At 43.2% G+C, this 18603-nt stretch overlaps 1 protein-coding gene across 1 annotated transcript in view; it reads left to right on the top strand.

The window, feature by feature from the left end:
- The window catches only part of OBSCN (obscurin, cytoskeletal calmodulin and titin-interacting RhoGEF), a gene marked incomplete at its 3' end in the record, with an annotated part of 187985 nt that overhangs the window by 104690 nt on the left and 64692 nt on the right, over positions 1-18603 (top strand). Inside the window, exons 61-72 of the mRNA XM_081996868.1 lie at positions 416-682; positions 1542-1808; positions 2654-2920; positions 3625-3897; positions 7326-7592; positions 9630-9902; positions 10568-10840; positions 12580-12867; positions 14359-14631; positions 15799-17154; positions 17762-18040; positions 18386-18464. Of these exons, the coding sequence (XP_081852994.1) occupies positions 416-682; positions 1542-1808; positions 2654-2920; positions 3625-3897; positions 7326-7592; positions 9630-9902; positions 10568-10840; positions 12580-12867; positions 14359-14631; positions 15799-17154; positions 17762-18040; positions 18386-18464 (4162 nt within the window). The remainder of the gene's footprint in view (positions 1-415; positions 683-1541; positions 1809-2653; positions 2921-3624; positions 3898-7325; positions 7593-9629; positions 9903-10567; positions 10841-12579; positions 12868-14358; positions 14632-15798; positions 17155-17761; positions 18041-18385; positions 18465-18603) is intronic.

Raw genomic sequence — 18603 nt, 5'->3', positions numbered from 1 at the left:
GAGATTCTGCTAACATAACTCAGGCATTTAGGAGTTAGATACGTACATCTGAGCTAGTCGTTTCAGTCCTTTTTATAGACCATGGAGTGAAGCAAACATCGTTTGAAGACCATTCAAGTTATCCTGAAACAAGCAGCTAATATATGTCAGAATCAATGCTGAAGAGCGTCGAGAATATGCTCTGAATTAATCTCCTACTTGCAATGGTTTTAGATCATATTTACTCAAAAAAAGTCTGAAAACTCTGAAAAACCTTTGCCTATAGAATGCTTTTGAAAGAATGGCCGTGTCAATACCTTGCCTTGTTTGTTCCTCTTTGATCTGGTTCAAAATGTGACTATAAGCACCCAGTTCTGGCCTGGGGGCAATGCTGGATTAGGCGGTCGCAGCAGTGTTGGTACCTTCTTCCCCACAGTTGCTCCCGTCACCTTTGTAAAAGCACTCCACAGCTTGGAGCTACAGGAGGGTGGCACAGCTCACCTGTCCTGTGAGGTGTCTAAACCTGATGTCACGGTGGAGTGGAAGAAAGGCACGTCCATGATCCGCTCCAGCCAGAAGTGCAGCATCAAGCAGGAGGGGAACGTGCACACGCTGGTCATTCACGATTTGAACCGTGCGGACTCAGGGGAGTATAGCTGCCACACAGCTGATGGGAACACCACCGCCAGACTAGAGGTTAAAGGTATGGCTTCCTGTTTGCTCAACGGTGGCAAGAGGTGCGCATGTCAATTTTTGGAGCTGTCTAGTACAAGACCGACATTGAGGCAGTGGAGCAAGTGCAGCAGAAGCCACCAAGTTTGTCACGGGGCTGGAGAACATGAAGTATAAGGAGAGGCAGGGGCAGCTGGGTTTTTTCAGTCTGGAGAGGAGAGGGTTGAGGGGGGACCTCGTTGCTGCCTGCAGTTTCCTAACAGAGGTCTACGGAGCAGGAGAGAGACAGACTTTGCTTGGCATGCTCAGGGAGCAGATGAGAGGCAACATGTGCAAGCTGCAGCAAAATAAATTCACATTAGGAAAAAAACTCAATTTTTCACAGTGAAGGGTTGATCAGACACTAGAACTGAGACCCACAGGGTTGGAGGAATCTCCATCCATGAAGGACCTCCGGAGGTCCCTTCAGCCTTAATTATTCTGTAATTGATCCCTGGCTGCATGATCTGAAGCCTCAGGTCTGCAGGTGTATATTCTTTGAGTGCTTTTATCCTGTTCCGTGGTTTTATTTTGAGGATGACAAACCATCTGGGCTTCAGAAGTTATTACTGAAGTTAGTTGGGAATTCTTTCTGAAAAGAAGTCTAGGACATGGGGAGAAAAATGCAGCTCTTGTAGAACTGAAATTTTCCCCGATGGTTAACTCCTTTCCCTCCTCCTCCTCTGTCTGGCTTAGACCTAGGCATCCTTGCCCCTGGCAGCTCTCCCTCGGTAAATGCAGCCAGAATTGTGCATGAACTTCATGAATGGCGTTATCAGTACCTTAAAAATAAACCATTTTCTATTCTTGCTTCGCCTGTTTTTCCTCTTTGCACCATTCCCACTTTCAAGCCCTGCCTGTCCTTTTCAAACACTGGCTGAAAAACGAGGAGGTGGAGGAAGGGTGCACAGCCATGCTGCACTGCGAGCTGACCAGACCCAACGCACCCGTGGAGTGGAGGAAAGGAGATACGGTGCTGCAGCCAAGTGACAAATATGAGATCCGGCAAGAGGGGACACGTGTTGAGCTCTTCATCTATGATGCTGAGGCTCAGGATGCTGGTGATTATACGTGCGACTCGGGGGATCAGCAGACCACTGCATCATTGCAAGTCAAAGGTAGGAGAAGCCTTGCTTGAAGGCAGAGAAGTTACAGCTGTGGCTGTCCTGCCCAGGGGAGATAAGGAGGTTTTATCACTGAATTATCATTAACACTCTGTATCTGTGAATTACAACTGCAGGAATGGGTTCGATCCACAGTCTGTTCTTCAAGGAAGAAGCTAGTGTCTTTTAAAGCCAATTCTCCTTCTGCAGTTGCAATTTTGATCTCACGGTGAGAATCGGGAGCAAAACTGCAGCTGCTGCTAATGGAGGATACGTACAAGAGCATTTACAGAACTTGCCTGCTGCCTGGCAATAAGAGACTCTAGAACAGGTCCATTTTAAATGGAACCTGAGCAGCTCAAGATTTATGGCCCTCTTTCTTTTTCTGGTGGCTACCTTTTTGGATCTTATAGTTTAATTCATTTTATACTTTCATATATTGATTTTCTAGTTTTACTCATTTTAAAGCAATGAGATTATGCTTTTAGATCCTGATTTTAGCCCCTATAACCAGCTCCAGCTCAGAGTGTGTGGTTTCAGCAATTAAATGTCCAAATGCTGTGACTGGTGCTGTTGTGCCTCTCACTGCTTACACTGAAAATTTTGTGTATGCCCACACGAAGCCCCTTAGAGGGGACCTATTACAATCCTTACGGAGCAGCAGTGGACACCCTCACAGCATCAGCATCTGATCCCCATGAGTGTCTGGCTATGGCACAACTCAAGGTCACGTTCTGGGTTTGCCATTGCCAACAGGCAAGCTGTGGTTCAGAAAGATGGGAATTGCCAAGCCAGAGGAGTTGCAAGCAAGTTTCTCACCTCTGAGCATTGTCACTGATGCAGCTGCTTCTCCCCCACAGTACTACCTGTGCTGTTTAATGAAGAGCTGAAAAATGTAGAGTCTGAAGAAGGGGGAACAGCTGTCTTGCACTGTGAGATCTCCAAGCCAGACGCCCCCGTTGAGTGGAGAAAAGGAGGGGTGGTCATTCAGCCCAGTGACAAGTACGAGATGAAGCTGAAAGGCAGCATTGCTGAGCTGATCATCCATGGTGTAGAGCCTGATGACTGTGGGGATTATACCTGTAGCACTGGATACGAGATCACCACGGGTTCTGTGTATGTGCAAGGTAAGGTGGAATGTGGTGGAAATGCTCTCATTTTGCTACCTGGATTTCTTATTTGAATATCTTTGACAGTAACTGGCCAAACTTGTCTGAGATACAAACAGTTGAAAGTCCATTCATTTCTTTCCTGATTTCAGTGAAGTTATAAACACTTACATCCAGGCTGAGGTTGAACCAATGCTTGTAAGTTAAGGTAGTTCGAAGTACTGACCGTACTGTGTACCCCAGCAGATGGTGGTACTGCTGAAAATCTATTTGCTCGGAGCAATGATCATAAAAAATACGGAAATTCTTGTTATTATTGATTACAGCTTCTATCAGTGTTGATATTCTTATTAGTCTTTTAAAGCACTATAAGTAAACGTCCCATTTAAATGTTAAGCTACCTCTGCCTCCCACCTCATAAAATGTCAGTGCAGACGGTTGCAACACACAGGAGAGCCAGTCACGACCTGGTCATGGAGTAGAGCTTCCTTTCAGTGAAGCAGTGTTTGCAGACACACACACTGCGCTTGCAAGCAGGTGAAGGATGGAAGGTGGTGTTTCGATTCCTTAAAGAAAGTTTAAGCTTTTTCACTGGAACAGCATTACAAGTTTAACTCTCTTGGACAACTTGCACTGTTGCTTGGGCTCGCTCTGCAGGAAGGGACGTGTACGTGCTTATGCTTTTGTTTTCCTTTGGCACCTTCTCTTGCTCTGTTATACAGAAGAAGCAGCAGTCATAGTTTCTGGTTTAAAGAACACAGACGTCTTTGTGGGTGAGTCGGCCACGTTCACCTGTGAGCTCTCGCACCCGGGCGTGAAGAACGTGCAGTGGTGGCTCGATGGATCTCCCCTTCACAACAACTTTGTGACCGAAATCTCTGAGCAGGACGGGATGATCCACACTTTAACCCTAAATGACGTGGCGTGCCATGACTCAGGCACTGTCACCTTCAGAGCTGGGTCCCTTATATCGTCAGCTAAATTATTAGTCAAAGGTATTTCATTGTTAGAAAGAAACACATGGCCACCTCTGGACTTGCTCAGTGTGCTAGTGCTTCTGCCTTCTAGGCTACCCTTACTAAATCCCTTCACAGTTCTTCTGTGTCATGTAACCCTCCACTTCTGCAAGTCACCCATATTCACACCAGAAGTCTTACAGGTACGACCACATCGATTTTTTTCAGTGGTTCAGGTGAGGAGATGTTGCAGGGTCAGAGCTGCTGCTTTCACCTGACATCTAAGTAGAGCTGAACCAGTGTGGTAGCGCCTGATTATTTTTTTTTTATCCTCCCCTTCAACTGTTTTTATAATACCACAAAATATAAGGTAGCTGGAAATTCACAAAATTACCACTGTGCTGCTCCATAGCTGGGCTACCGGTGCTGAGTTCAGTACATTCCCAAGACAAGATTTTGGGCTGCTATATCGGTGGCTCCAGAGCTCTTCCTGGAAACCAAAGGGTGTATGACATTGCAGTAACACGGTGACAAAATGATCCTTGTTTGTTGACTGCCAGAATAGTAATGGTCATCACTGCACTAGCAAAGCTTTCTGGTCTGTTGAATAAATATTTTTCTCATTTGGTAAGGGTAGCCACAAGCTGCAAATAACACTGAGCTCCAGACTTGATAAAGCAAGCTCCTTCACATCCAGTCCTTTTATAGCCATTGGGAAAAGTTGTTATTTTTCAGACAAAAGTAACACTTATGCCTTCCTTGGAAAAGGGATTTGTGTATATGGAGATATAAATGGTTAAGAGTTATTAAAATCTACCCCTATGCTATGGCTGTCTCCCGTAATAGGAATGAACCATAATATAGAATTGTAGTCCGTGTACATTCAGAAAATTTAACTCTCTGCAAAGATAAAATGCCAAATCACTTCTTCCTAATATCAGAATGATGCAGCAACAACAGTGTGCAAACCCCACAAATTCCATGTCCATTTGTATCAATTTTGAGTTTCACATTTTCAGAGACAGAACCTAGTTCTGAGCTCTCTAGGTGAAGAACTCCAGTGGGCCTAAAACATAAATTAAAAATAAATGTGTTAGGTATTCTAGTCAGTCAAAAAAAGGGCTCCTGAAAAGTTTTCATTTCACAGAATCACAGCATCACTCATGTTGGAAGGGATCTCTGGAGATCATCTAGTCCAACACCACAGCTCATGCTAGTACACATAAGTATGTGGATATCTTGTGCTTCTGTTAAGACAAGATGTCTTTAATGTGAACCTGAATCACAATAGTATATGACTATAATTGGATTAGGATGAGAACACCCCAGTTACACTGTGCTCAGTAACACTTGGCTGAATAAGAAAGTAAAACACTAATAAAATTCTAACTGTGCTTGTATTAACGGCCAATTTCATGCACTTTATTTTGTCCAGAAATTTAAAAATACATCTGTCTTCGAACTAGGTGTATTTCAGTCTATCTAGCTACCCGTGGCTTGTTCTTCATCAGGGAACAAGTTTTCTTTCTCTCTGTTCCCTGTGCCCCATTCTGCCAGCGTAAGGCATGCTTGTAACTGGATATATTCTATAGTAGGTGAGATCTCATGACAGCTTTTCTTGTTGAGCCTTCACAATGTCATTGCCCTACAACTGCATTCATTCAGTGGCCCAGCGTGATGGCATCTTCATGTATGGGTGGGGGGAAAATGGAAAAGATCGAAGGAGCTGCCACCTTCTTCTGACCCCTTTGGGCAGGGTGAGAATTACTGGCCCCGGTGTACACGTTGGCTCCTAAGTCCAAAGGAGCTTTCTGCCATTCTGCATGGGTGAATAGGGCCACCAAGGCCTTAGCCTAGCAGTGTCAAAGAGCAGTGGGGCAGTGGAGCCACGACACCTTCCTCCTCCAAGACCACAGGTGACTTTTGCTGTGAGGAGCACATCTGCATCTTATGAAAGGAGGTGGTATTATAGTCCCCAGCTGCACAGATACCTTCTTGCTTCTTCAGTCCTGGTCTAACCAAAACATCTCCATGATCTGCCATTGATGCCTCCTCCGCATAAACACACGTACAGGCACATGGAGTGGTAGAGGAAGCCTTAGACAGCAGGATCAAGCCTTGGAACAAGTTTCCAAAAGACATGTGCAAAATTATCTTTGCTTCTCAAGGTCTGCTAGTAGCACCCCAAATCCTCAACTTGATGCACCAGTTTCAAGAGGAGCATTCCAGACAGAGGTCCAGTGTCGTTTATTCTAGCTGGCTTCTGATAAAAGCAACTGTTTGAAAGATAAGGACATATATCAGCTTTCTCTGACTGTCATCTTTTTATGTCCCGTTGTAACCCTATCAATTATTTGTGGAAGTTGACATAGTTCTGCTGAAAAGTATGTTGCAGAGAGACTTCCATTTTCAGACTTCATTCAGATTTTTCTTTTTAGCATATATATTGCAGTTGTATGCAGGTGGTCCAATTTGACATCTCAGGAGGGACTCCTTGGCTGCTTTGGAAGTTCACAATATTTTGAGGTTAGATATATCTACTGTGCCCTACAACTGCCTCCCAAGAAGCAGAATTAGTATTTTAAAAGAAAGGCTGGATGATTAAAAGCAGCCTCATGGATCTCACTTTCGTCAGAGGAGCTGCATATCCAGCTGCTCTCAGCATTTTATGGGCTCTCAATCTGCAATTGCAGTGGTTCATGCTGCACCTCTAGGTCAGCTGCTGTAAAGGAAATCATATTATTTTTCCCCAAACTATGTCTCTGCTGCAGAGGAACACATGGTCAATCAAAACGATAAGTACCTATCTCCTGTGAAGTGCCCTTTTTTGTTACAGTTGTCCTGGAACTTTGCTCCTCGTGCTGCCAACGACTCCTGACATACAGCCATCACCACCACTGGACAGGAATGATTGAGTATTGCATTTGCATTTCTTTCCAATGAGTGGTTGCAGTTTGCTCATACAAGGAGCCTCCAGTAGAGTTTGTAGCACTTTCCTTCTGCTACGTGAGGTTGAGAGTTACAGGGAACCGCTCACAGCAGCCCACCCGCTGCAGTCCCCTGTGCTCCTGCCACGTTCTGGGAAGCAGAAGTGTTTCACATCCAGTGCTTCCTACTCTAGAGGATTTCAGCAACGCTGGGAGAAAAAACTAAGCCTGGAGGGAATCCCAGCAGATGTTCCGCACAGAAGTTCAGATTCAGGACTGTTAAAGCACGAGCCTTAATTCCTGGTGGCTCATTTTCCAGTGTGATAGTTGTATTGTAACGTACCAGTTTTGCTTCAATCCTGCTTGACGCTGACACAAGCACAGACTAAACTGCTAATCCCCAGCGTGCCCAGTCAGCTTCCTGCTTGCACTGTCACTCTGCTTGCTCCCCACGAGGCTCTGTGCTTGTCAAAAATCTCCAAGTTACGATTTCCATGAGGATCCGCTAATGCATGTCCTTCCTGACGTGTTGGTTAACAGATCCAACCATTGAAGTGGTCAGTCCCATGCAGGATATAACTGTTGATGAAGATGGCACAGCAGAGTTCATATGCCAATATTCTAGGCCAGTACACGCCATTTGGAAGAAAAATGATCAGGAAATACATGCAGATGGGCAGCGAGTGATTATCGATCAGGACTGGAATGTAAGCATGCTAAAAATTAAAGCTACGGTACCAGAAGACACTGGCATCTATTCTTGTGAAGCTGAAGGCACTAAAGTGATGGCTGCACTTGATGTTCAAGGTGAGGTCTTCCAGCCAAAGAGGAAGACTATCATGGGTTCCAAATAAAAGAGGTGGAAAAATCACAGTAGCACCTCACAATAAGCGACACATCAGATACCTGCTCTCTGGTGTTCAATCCAGTACTGGTAACAATGATAAAAGTAGTTGGGAGTTAATGGGAATCGAAAATGAAGCAGCAGCATTTCACTGGAGCTTAGTTCTAATTAACGCCCACTTATTACACCACTTACACATCATACCTCTTCTACAATGAACCGGAGCATCAGCGCAACGGGATGTGTCCTGCTGAATTACTGTAAAATCACAGATGTAATATTAGTCCAAAGGAATAATAAGAGTACTTTTTGCTGTTACAAAGTGCTTTTTACAGTGTGCCTTAAAACCGGTAGCTAATGGATAGCGTGGAATTTCATTTAATGTTCAGCTAAGCTAAGGTAGCTTGGTGTTTCACTTATTTCAAATACTGATCACTTGGGAATTTCCTTCTCACTTGGCATCAGCATTTGTGAGGGCCCTGAGAAACAGTAAATAAAAATATTAACAGTAAGTTTAGGATTTTACACTAATGTTTCTTATTTTTTTCTGCTGTGTATGGATTTACTGTTTTTGCTCACCAGGTGTGATCAGCAAGAGCAATACTTCTGATTTGATTTCTGAATATTTCTGTTTTGTTAGGCAATTATGCCTTCTCACTTAACCGGAGTTGTGAGTACAGAAGAGCAGGGTATTATTTATTATAATATTTTCTACACTGATAAGCACTTTCCATTTTAGGGATTTAAAAAGATGTTAATGAACATAAACTAAAAGCACCTCAGAGGAGGTAGGATTTGCATATTGGCTGTTTTTCGTAGCCAGGGAAATCAGCGCTCCAAAAGCGCACAAATAAACAGCTCAGATTTGTTCTAACAAAATTATACATTCTCCAAGGTTTTACAAACCCCCTCATTGTTCTCCATAAGTATGAATATTATAAAATACAGATTTTTTTTTTTAGTAACTCATACTCTTTTTTTTGCTATTAAATTGTTCGGCTTTTTTTTTTCTTAGAACAGTTCCAGATAATGGTTATAAGATCTGAATAAGAATGTCTCAGGGGGTTGGTTTTTATTGTAAATCATGTTGACCATTGTATGGTATCTGTATAAACTGTATTTACTCAACCATATGTTCCCACTGTTGTGCATGTAATTTGTCCATGTAGCTGGTCTAACATGAATTATATTCACATGCACCAGCCCACATTTAATTTTGCATCAGGCTGATCGTTTATGTACAAATGCCGACTGATGCATGACTCTGCGGGCAAATGGCGTGTGTAGATATGTGCATGTTTCTGACTACACAATTCACCACACACGCATGAGAAAATAAACCTAATACACTATCACAGAGCTTTTGTAATAATTCAGAAATTTACTATTCAAAATACTGTTAATACAGTTTTTAACTTTTTGTGTGGTTCCTAGAGGCAGACTTCTTAACTCAGATGACAGTCACTATAGCTTTTCCATCTATAATATTCTCTCATATTTGCTTCGTGTGAAAGGTAGTAAGATTTTATTATGAGTTGTCACTGGTTTTACATCTCCCCAATTATGAAGATATCCGTGCTGCCTGGGAGATCTGTGGGAAATGTTTCCTGCTGTGGGACAGGAGGAATTTGATTATACTTTATCTTCCCGAGCTAGCCTTTCCTATTGACTATTGGCCTGATTAATATAAACACCAACACGATTTTCTTTACTTGTAAAAACAGAAGTCAGGTTTCTGGAGGAAGCCTAGATGAAATGCTAGAGGTCCTAGAGGTTTATCATTGTTTTCAAACTATCTCACTACGTAAAATGTTTTAAAATATATTATTCTGTTAGAGCGTGGTTGAAGTCAACAACTAAACCTACAAGCACCGATTATCACATCCACGCCCTTTCCACCAGCTTTCCAGCAGTGGGAATCATCCAGTGCTCCAAGGCTTGTTAATATTCAGATACACACGGCCAAACAATTAATACTGTTTGTTGTCCTTCTTTGCTAGCCAAGAACAGCATTGTCCAGGGCTTGGAGAATGTGGAAGCGGTGGAAGGAGGGGAAGCCCTGTTTGAATGCTATCTTTCCAAGCCGGAGTGCTACAATTACAACTGGCTGATTGACGATGAACCTGCCAAAACTACAGAGAACACCGAGATGGTTTACTTTGAAAATGGACGCAGGCATCTTCTGCTGCTGAAGAACCTAACTCCCCAGGACAGTTGCAGGGTGACTTTTATGTGCAGTGACGCAGTGACCTCAGCCTTCCTGATGGTGAAAGGTAACTGAAGCACTTGTGCGTGGAGAGTCTTAAATTTCTGGTTGGAAAGGATAAATGAACCAGGAATACATGATGAGTAGCAGAGAGGAAAAGTTCCTCTGTTGCTTGCTTCTTACCTAAATCTTCTTCCCACACAATAAATAGATGATGTCTTACAACTTCCTTTTTTTCTTGTTCCGTATGCCATGGCATGGATGTAAGCAGTATCAGCTGGCAATGAGTTAGCAGCAAATGACTGTCTTACAGTTGTCATTATTCTGATGAGTTGGGTTGTGTTTATAGGTACTTCAGGGCTTTAGAGATAAGAGTTGTATCAGCAACAATATCATCCTTGTATTTTATGCTGTTACTGGAGACCCCTGTGAGGATCAGAACCTCTTTCAGAGTACAAGAACAGCCATCCTCAGTCATAGCATGGTATCTCCATTGTGGTTTTCCGCTACTTGGGAAAGACATTGCTAGGATGGTTTTTGCTCCTGAAAGTTTTGGAAAGTTTCAGTCCCAGATGACACCTTCTGTTCTAGTGATATACATAACCCTCCTGTTAATGATCTCCATGGCCTCCAAGGCCTGACTGCCCAGAGTTTCAGCATAAATATTCACAAAATCTCTCGCTTGTATTTGTTTATGTAACCGAGGGCTTCATTACCTATTTTTATCTACAGGATGGCGCCTACAGATTTTGCAGCCTCTCACAGATGTGGAAGTGTCTTTGGGGGAGCAAGCTACATTTAGCTGCGTTCTAAGTGAGGCTGTGCCAATTACTGAAGTTGCCTGGTATAGTAATGACATAGAGATCCAGTCAGATGAGGACTGGGAGGTACAAGCAGATGGAAACAAATACAAACTTATTCTGAAAAAAGCCCAACCTCATCATTCTGGAGAGGTGACCTTTGCTTCCAGGGAAGCAATTGCATCAGCCAAGTTATCTGTGATAGGTAAGTGTCTGTTGTTCTAGCTCGGTGGCACTTCAAATCTCAGACTTTGCTATTGAGCTACCATATTGAATTTTCTAATCTTTGTACTGATTCTTTTCTCTTTGCTTGCATGTCCCAAGCTATGTTTTTAGTCTGAGAAGATGCCGTTGGGCAACTTGTTCTTTGACTGGAAACAGTTCACCTCATCAGAATAAAATTATATCAGGCTAGTGATGGTAGAGATGTTCACCAGCTTTCCTTAGATGCAGCCTTTTGTAAAATGTAACATAGAATCTAATAGAAATCCATTTACTCAGATTTCAACATCACCCTCAGCAAATGTGGACATGGGAGGGAGCTGAACTAGACTGCATGTGGAAAAATTATCCAGGGCGGCAGAGAACCCTTTGAAATCTGCTAATGTTCTCATGTGCAGGGCAACCAGTTTTCCAGATTAATGAGCTGCATATTAAAATCTTGAAGTGGGTGAGATCCAAGAAACACCCACCTTGTAGTTCAGAGATACAAGAGTGAACAGCTCTTGGAGTACTTCATAAGTAGAAAGGATGATAGTTGCCTAATTCCATTGTGGGATAGGTTAGACCAATGACTCATCAATGTCCATTCCAGCACCCAAAGTCTGTCTCCTTCCCACAGTAGGATAGGTGCACCATCCAGCAATGGTCATGGCACCACAATCCCAGTGATGGTTATGAGATATTTGCAATGTGTTTTAGCTGTACACTGTAGTTGAGATGTTCAAGAGCCACTGATTGACAATCCCTCCTTTAAATTGTTATGGATAGTCTGTCTGTCTAATGAATTCTGAGACTTTGACAGATCCCTGATATCTTCCACTCGTTTCCACAAAATAATTAGCTGTTGATGGATTCAGAACAGTGTTATCTTATTTTGGGCACCTACATTTTAGGAACTGCAAAATACTATCCTAATGAACTCCTCCTGTTGACAGATTTTCTCTGTGAAATTTGGCTGAAAAGAGAGAAAAGGAGCTTATATGTTACGTTGAAAGGAATGTTTGTTGTGTCGAGAATTAAAGAACTGGCTGTTGATCTTATTTGCCTTTAATTTGTTGGACTGGTACATCATGGCAGGTCATTTGCTTGATGCCAGAATTATTTCTGTCTTCTAAGCCAAAGTGTAAATTAGGTGAAGAACATTTTCCAGTGTACTGTGTATGATTGTCAGTAGCCAGTCTGGTAGGACACCACTACATTCCTATTACATATTTATTTGTTATTGTGTGATGCTGTGATGTATAAAGCAATTACACAGAAAATTGGGTGACTTGCTATTAAACGATTAGAGTTACTCTGTAGTTCAATGATAACTTGATTTCCATTAAGGTTAGACCTGAACTATGTAAGATCAAAGCCCAAATGTACCTGAAATTTTCAGCTCAGTTCCTTGGCAATACAGACAATATGGGGTCATTGTTAGTTTGAGTTAGGTGGGATAAAGTAGCAAGAAAAAATCACAATAATATGTGACATTAAGTAACTGAGAGGGCAGTTGGAGAATGAATGTTTACCCATTAGCAGTGTAGTCCAGGACAGATGAAGGAGAACTCAGTGGTGCACAGGTATGTCTCACCGTCACGGGCATGTACCCACTCAACTTTACAGTAAGACTGAATCTGTTGTCCTTCTTTCTCATTGCTTGTAGAAGTCTCTTGTTTTTTTTAGTACAAAGCATTATTGCTCATGTTATACATCACAGGACATCTCTTGTGCCTTCAGCCCACCCTGATCCACCTGAAGAACCAGAAGTTTTAAGTAAGAGCAGTCACTCTGTAACTCTGTCTTGGTACAAGCCGTTGAGTGATGGCGGTTGTGACATCCTAGGCTATAACGTGGAGAGGAAAATCCCGGGTATTGGCTGGCAGTCGTGCAGCAAGGGCATTATTCAAAACACAGAGTTTATGGTGGACAATCTCACCCTGGGTGAACCCTACAGATTCCGCGTCTCGGCTATAAACAAAGTTGGGGCCAGCGAGCCGGTGCACTTCCCTCAGATGGTGCGGCTAGGTGAGAATGGAGAGATGCCCCCATGGAGGACTGCAAGCTGCTGTAGACCTTGTGTTTCGCATGGCATGCCTGCTTCACCCATTCCAGGCATCTCCTGGAAGAGTTCACTCTGCAATGTCTTTCAGTGCTTTGCTGCCAGCACAATAGAGGAGAAAGAGCTTGGAAAAATTGTTCTGGGCTGCCACAAACAAAACCTGCTGCATTATTAGTACTCAACACCCATCTTCTACAAACTGCATCAAGGTGTCTTGCAGCCTGCACTGCATCCATGTGTTGTCCAGTCACCATGGGTTTCTTTTCTGGTGGAGTTAGGATGGAATGGAATGAGTCAAAAGGGGCATGTTGGAATGCATTCGGGGTAACCAAGACCCTGATACCAATGCAGTGGGTGGGCAGTGTTGTCTTCTTCACCCATCTTTCTCTTTTGTTGTAATATTCGTGTATCTTTTTCAATGACCCCCTCAAAGAAACGCTGGAGGACACAGTTCCTTTGCTGTCTGTTGGTGAAACTTTGGAAGCTACAGTGGGATGGAGAGCCGTTCACTCAATCTTTCTTTTCTTGCAACTCTTTCTGTGATAGCCGAGTGGCCAACAAATTCCTTGAAGTAAGAATAATAATAAAAAGTTATTTTTTCTTAAGGCTCAGACACACAATGATGTTTTTGCAGCATAACAACTGCCAGTGCTGGACCCTGATAACTCTGCATATGCTGACTTTGTCTACAGCAAACCCAAGGCACTTTGGGCAGCGGTCCCCTCACCCTGGTGAAATGTGCAGAGGGGCAGATCATGCTCAGGAGCGTGCTGCTTTTGGGAACTCAGCTGTGTGCTTTACACCCCGGTCAACATCTCCGCGTTTAATGCATTTGTCTTCACTTTGAGTATTGCTGTAGTACAAACAGCATGCCATTGGCAGGCCTCCTTCCAAAGTAAAGAAGATACAGAGAATTCTTATTTTAAAATTCTTTATGCTTTTTTGAGATTTTTTTACTCTTCCTAAGCTAACGTAAATATATGGTGGGTTTTTTTGTTTTTTTTTTTTACTTTCAAGACTGGGATGAATGCCGCTTTTAATAATCTTTTTTCTTTTTTATTCATTTTATTGTTTCTTTCTTGTCTCACTTCAGAACTGCTTCACTTCAAAACATTAAGATACAGAATCTGTAGGACTGCTTGAATACTGGTGATGGGTAAATGAAGATCAGCAAATAAACACAGGAATGTGAAAAATGCAATCACTTTTGCATGCATATATTTAAATGGAGCTGGTTTAACCACTGGGAGAGCTTGTAAAGTTATTTTGATATTACCTTTGGAAGTGTAAACTTTGGATGCTGCCAGTCTTTTTTTTTTTTTTCTTTGGTTGTCTACAACAGCTAAAGAATCTATAAGTGAAGGACAGGATGCTTGGATATTTTTTAGTGAACTCAAGTGCCTTAAAGTCAGATTATGATATGTTCTTTCTGTTAATTCACTTTTCTGTAATTACAGAGCCTCCAGTTACAGTCACTCATCCTTTGGTGGGAGGATCAGTCTCAGAAGGGGAGGTGGCTCGCTTGGAGTGCAAATTATCAAGTGAAACTGAAGAGAGAGTAACATGGTTCAAGGGCAAAGAACAAATACAAGCTGGAGGGAGATATGAGATCCTCTCTGATGGAAAAAAGCAGACACTCCTTATTCATGCATTTAAACCTGAAGATCAGGACACATATACCTGCATGGTTTCTCCAGAAGTCAAATCTGTTGCCAGCTTGTGTCTTGAAGGTAGAGTGCATTCCTGTGAGGTTAGATCAGTTCTGTTTATGGAATCCAGGGGCATCTCCACAGCTCGGACTGGAATTCATTTTCTTTTACAAGCTGTGATAACAATCCACAAAGGATTGCTGTCTTCCTGTTTGGTATTGCCCAGTATGTCTCTCAATCCCTAACAGCTTTGAGCTGCTCAGATAAGGTTTTCCCGAGTCAGATATTTAAGGTGTGATACGGTTGTCTCTACATGGGTTTCTGGTGCCTTTTGAGATGCTTTAGGGTATTCTGCCTGGCCTTCAGCTGCCACTTCCAAAAGTGAGGGCTCCTTCATATGTTCTGCATGGTGTGTGCCAACCACCTGTCCTAGACATCCCAAACGGTTTTGGGTCATAGTGTTTACAAAGCTGAATTGTGCCCCTACGGTGGGATTCAGTGGCCCCCACACAGGCATCTAGTGCCATTGAGGCATTTCAGGATATCACTTCTGGCCTCTATCTCCTTCTTCAGAGGGACCCAGAGTGCTCATAGGTTGTACCTGAGAGCCACATGTGGATGTCTGAGGCAGCTTGGAGCATCTCAGATGGCACTGGGCACTCTGCAGAGGCAAGTCAGTGTGTCCCAGGGGCTGAGTCACAACCTTCAGACTTAGACACATCTAAACCGAAGTATCTACAGGCAGATATCTCTATATGAGGTGGGAGTCTCAGCTCCCATCACAACCAGTGGAGATCTATTCAAGCCAGTCAGTGAAGCCCTGTCTAGCTGTAAAATAGGATGAGCCTGGAATAGCTTTCCAGACTCCACTGACAGTCTTAACCAGATATTGACTGCAACATTCAAGAAGTGCAGAAAATTATTTATTGGGTTCAAATGTGTGAGGAAGGAAACAAAAAAAGTTTTTTGGTCATGTTTTATGCGCATGCATAAAATCACAAGATAGTTGATGTTGAAAAGGACTTCTGGAGAGAGTGTACTCCACCTGCCCTGCTCAAAGCAGGGTCACCTCGAACAAGTTGCCCAGGACCACATCCAGTTATATTAATTTCACATTATGTTCTTGACAGAACGCTTAGTTAAATGCCACTGATACTCTTCTGCCCAGGTTTTAGAACAACATTTCCATGTGCTTTCTCAGGGCTTACTCACAGACTTGTAACAACTTATCAATTTAATCCTCCCCAGTTCCGACAGTGGCAATGTTAAAAGAGATCGCCAGGGAAGCACCTCCTGCAAGCCAACCAGAGGAGCGGGTGGATGGCCACATCCAGCCCAGCCTGCCTCCTGAGGCTGCTCAGGAGGGAGACCTTCACCTCCTGTGGGAAGCCCTGGCCAAGAAACGCCGGATGAGCCGGGAACCCACCTTGGATTCCATCAGCGAGGTGCCTGAAGAGGACGAGAAGCTCCAGAAGTTGAGGAAGGAGGAAGCAGAGATGTCTCACTACTACTCAGAGGAGTACTCCACGTGTGACGAGCTGGCTAGGACCGGAGAAGCAGATTTCTCTTTCACAAGCTCAGATGATGAGTCTAGAGCTGGGACTCCTTCACTGGTGAACTACCTAAAGAAAGCTGGGAAGGCAAGTGTCAGTGTCACTAGCAAGGTTCAGTCCATCTCCACAGGCAAATTATGGAAACAGTGGGAGAAATCCAGTGTGGAGACTGTTGTGGCTGCCCCAGCTGCTAAGCCAGCTGAACCAGAAATACCAGATTTAGATGATCCTTCCATGAACAAGGCCGCTGTGAAGATCCAGGCTGCTTTCAAAGGCTACAAAGTCAGGAAAGAGATCAAGCAACAAGAGTGCCCAGTGTTTACCGAGACCTTCAAAGATTTCTCTGGTGAGCCTGGAAGCACTCTCCACCTTGAGTGTGTAGCACACAGCAAAACTGACATGAAAGTCCGTTGGCTGAAAGACGGGGAAGAGCTTTCAGATGGTCGCTACTATCACATAGACAATTACAGTGATGGGACCTGCTCTTTGATTATCACTGGCTTGGACAGGAAAGATGCAGGTAAATACACCTGTGAGGCATCCAATAAATTTGGCAAGGTTTCACACAGTGCTAAGGTGGTTATTGGCACTCAGGAACCTCAAGTTCTTCACAAGGAGAAGCATGTTAAACAAAGCACTGACAGTGAGACGGAGAGCTCATCTGGCAGTGAGCTGGATGATGCTTTCCGTAAAGCAGGAAGGAGACTTCATAGACTCTTCCGGGCCAAGATCTCAACAGAGATATCTGATGTGGAGGAAGAGCTCTTTGTCAGTGCAGATGAAGGGGACATAGAAGTGGTCGACCATCAGACGTATCGTGAGGATGACCAGTATATCTACATCAAGTTTGAAATCCTGTCTGAGGCAAAAACTGCCGCCACTCGATTCAGAGAGATGTTTGGTGCTTTAGGAATTCCCGTGGAGATCGACATTTTGGAACAAGGCCCTAAAAAAATTGAATTGCGTATTGGGAAAGCAACACCACCCACCCATGGAAAGTTTGCACCGCCAATAGTGAGACCTCCACCACCTTTGCTGACTTCTGATACAGGTGGGTGAAGCAAACCTGTTTATTCTTTGGAAAAGACAGCTGGAGCAAGTCAGAATGTTATCATTTCATTCACAAATAACTTCCAAAAAAACCTTTATTTTTCATCTGGTGCAGATATTTTTCTGGAAACTGCACTTTTGGAAAAACTGGTTTTGTTTTTTGGTTTTTTTTTTTTCATTTAGAGGGAGAGGAGGGAGGTTAGTGATGAAGGAGGGGGTTGCAAAGTATTAACTATCTAGAAAGTTGCTTTTCACAATAGAAATGTCCCCTACTACAATAATATGACCATAAATACTATGATTATTGTACTTATATAAATGAAACTGTTTTCAGAACAATCCTGAAGGAGGCAAGACATTTCGTCAAGGGGAGAAACAGAGGCGATGTATCGTTTGCAGCTGTGGTATTGCAATGCTTACGGTGTTATGGAATATCTTCATCGTGATTGTCAGGGAGTTTCTTCTTGACCGTTTTCACAGAGAAAAAATATCACTCTGCAATTAAATAACCTAGAAACCAGAAGTCTTCAGGCACCGGGCAGCAGTGCTCTTAACCATCTTTTAACACAACCAAGTTTTTCCTGTCTTCTCTCCTACCCTGACTTTAGCTCCCATGTTCATGACTGAGCTCCAGAACCAAGAGGTACAAGATGGATATCCAGTCAGCTTTGACTGCATTGTTGTTGGCAAACCGCTCCCCACAGTTCGCTGGTTCAAGGATGGGAAAGCTATTGAAGAAAACGATCATTACATGATCAATGAGGACCAGGAAGGGTGCCATCAGCTGATCATCACAGCTGTGGTCCCCACCGACATGGGTGTTTACCGTTGCCTTGCTGAAAACAACATGGGAGTTGCTTCAACCAAGGCTGAGCTTCGAGTGGACTGTAAGTCTCAAAATCACTGTAGAAAAACCAAGGGACAGGGTCCTGGTGAGAGGGGGATAAATTGTTTTTTCAAGAAAAACACCATTTACATTAAAAAATGTATGTGTTGCCCACAAAGTGTTTCAATTGCAAACCTCTTGGTTTGCCAACTCCAAGGCAAGGCTCAGAGCAAAGCTTTTCGGATAAACAGGGGTGTTTTCCATAATCCAGGGACATGTGGGATCCTGCTGCAGTAGCAGCATGAAATCAACCTGCCAGTCACTCAAATTAGTAAGGAAACTATAATTATAATAAGAAAAATGGTTTCAAAGCTCAAATTATTCCTTTTCCTTTTCCACTTAACAGTGACCAGCACTGACTATGAGACAGCAGCAGATGCAACAGAGACATCTTCTTACTACAGTGCCAAAGAATATGTTTCAAGGTAAAATATCAAACTCTAGCTCTTTCTAACTTCTGACTTGGTAAGATCAGTATGTGTCTTTATGTCAAGCCTGTTTTCGTTATAGCTAGCAGGGCCAGTTTAATGTCATAAAGGAACAGCCATACCAGCTGTGGTGCAG

Source organism: Phaethon aethereus (genome assembly GCF_964289735.1).
Source record: "Phaethon aethereus genome assembly, chromosome: 2".
Classification (NCBI taxonomy): Eukaryota; Metazoa; Chordata; class Aves; order Phaethontiformes; family Phaethontidae; genus Phaethon; species Phaethon aethereus.
Note: the sequence above shows the minus strand (reverse complement) of the source record. Positions and strands in the feature narration are given on the sequence as shown.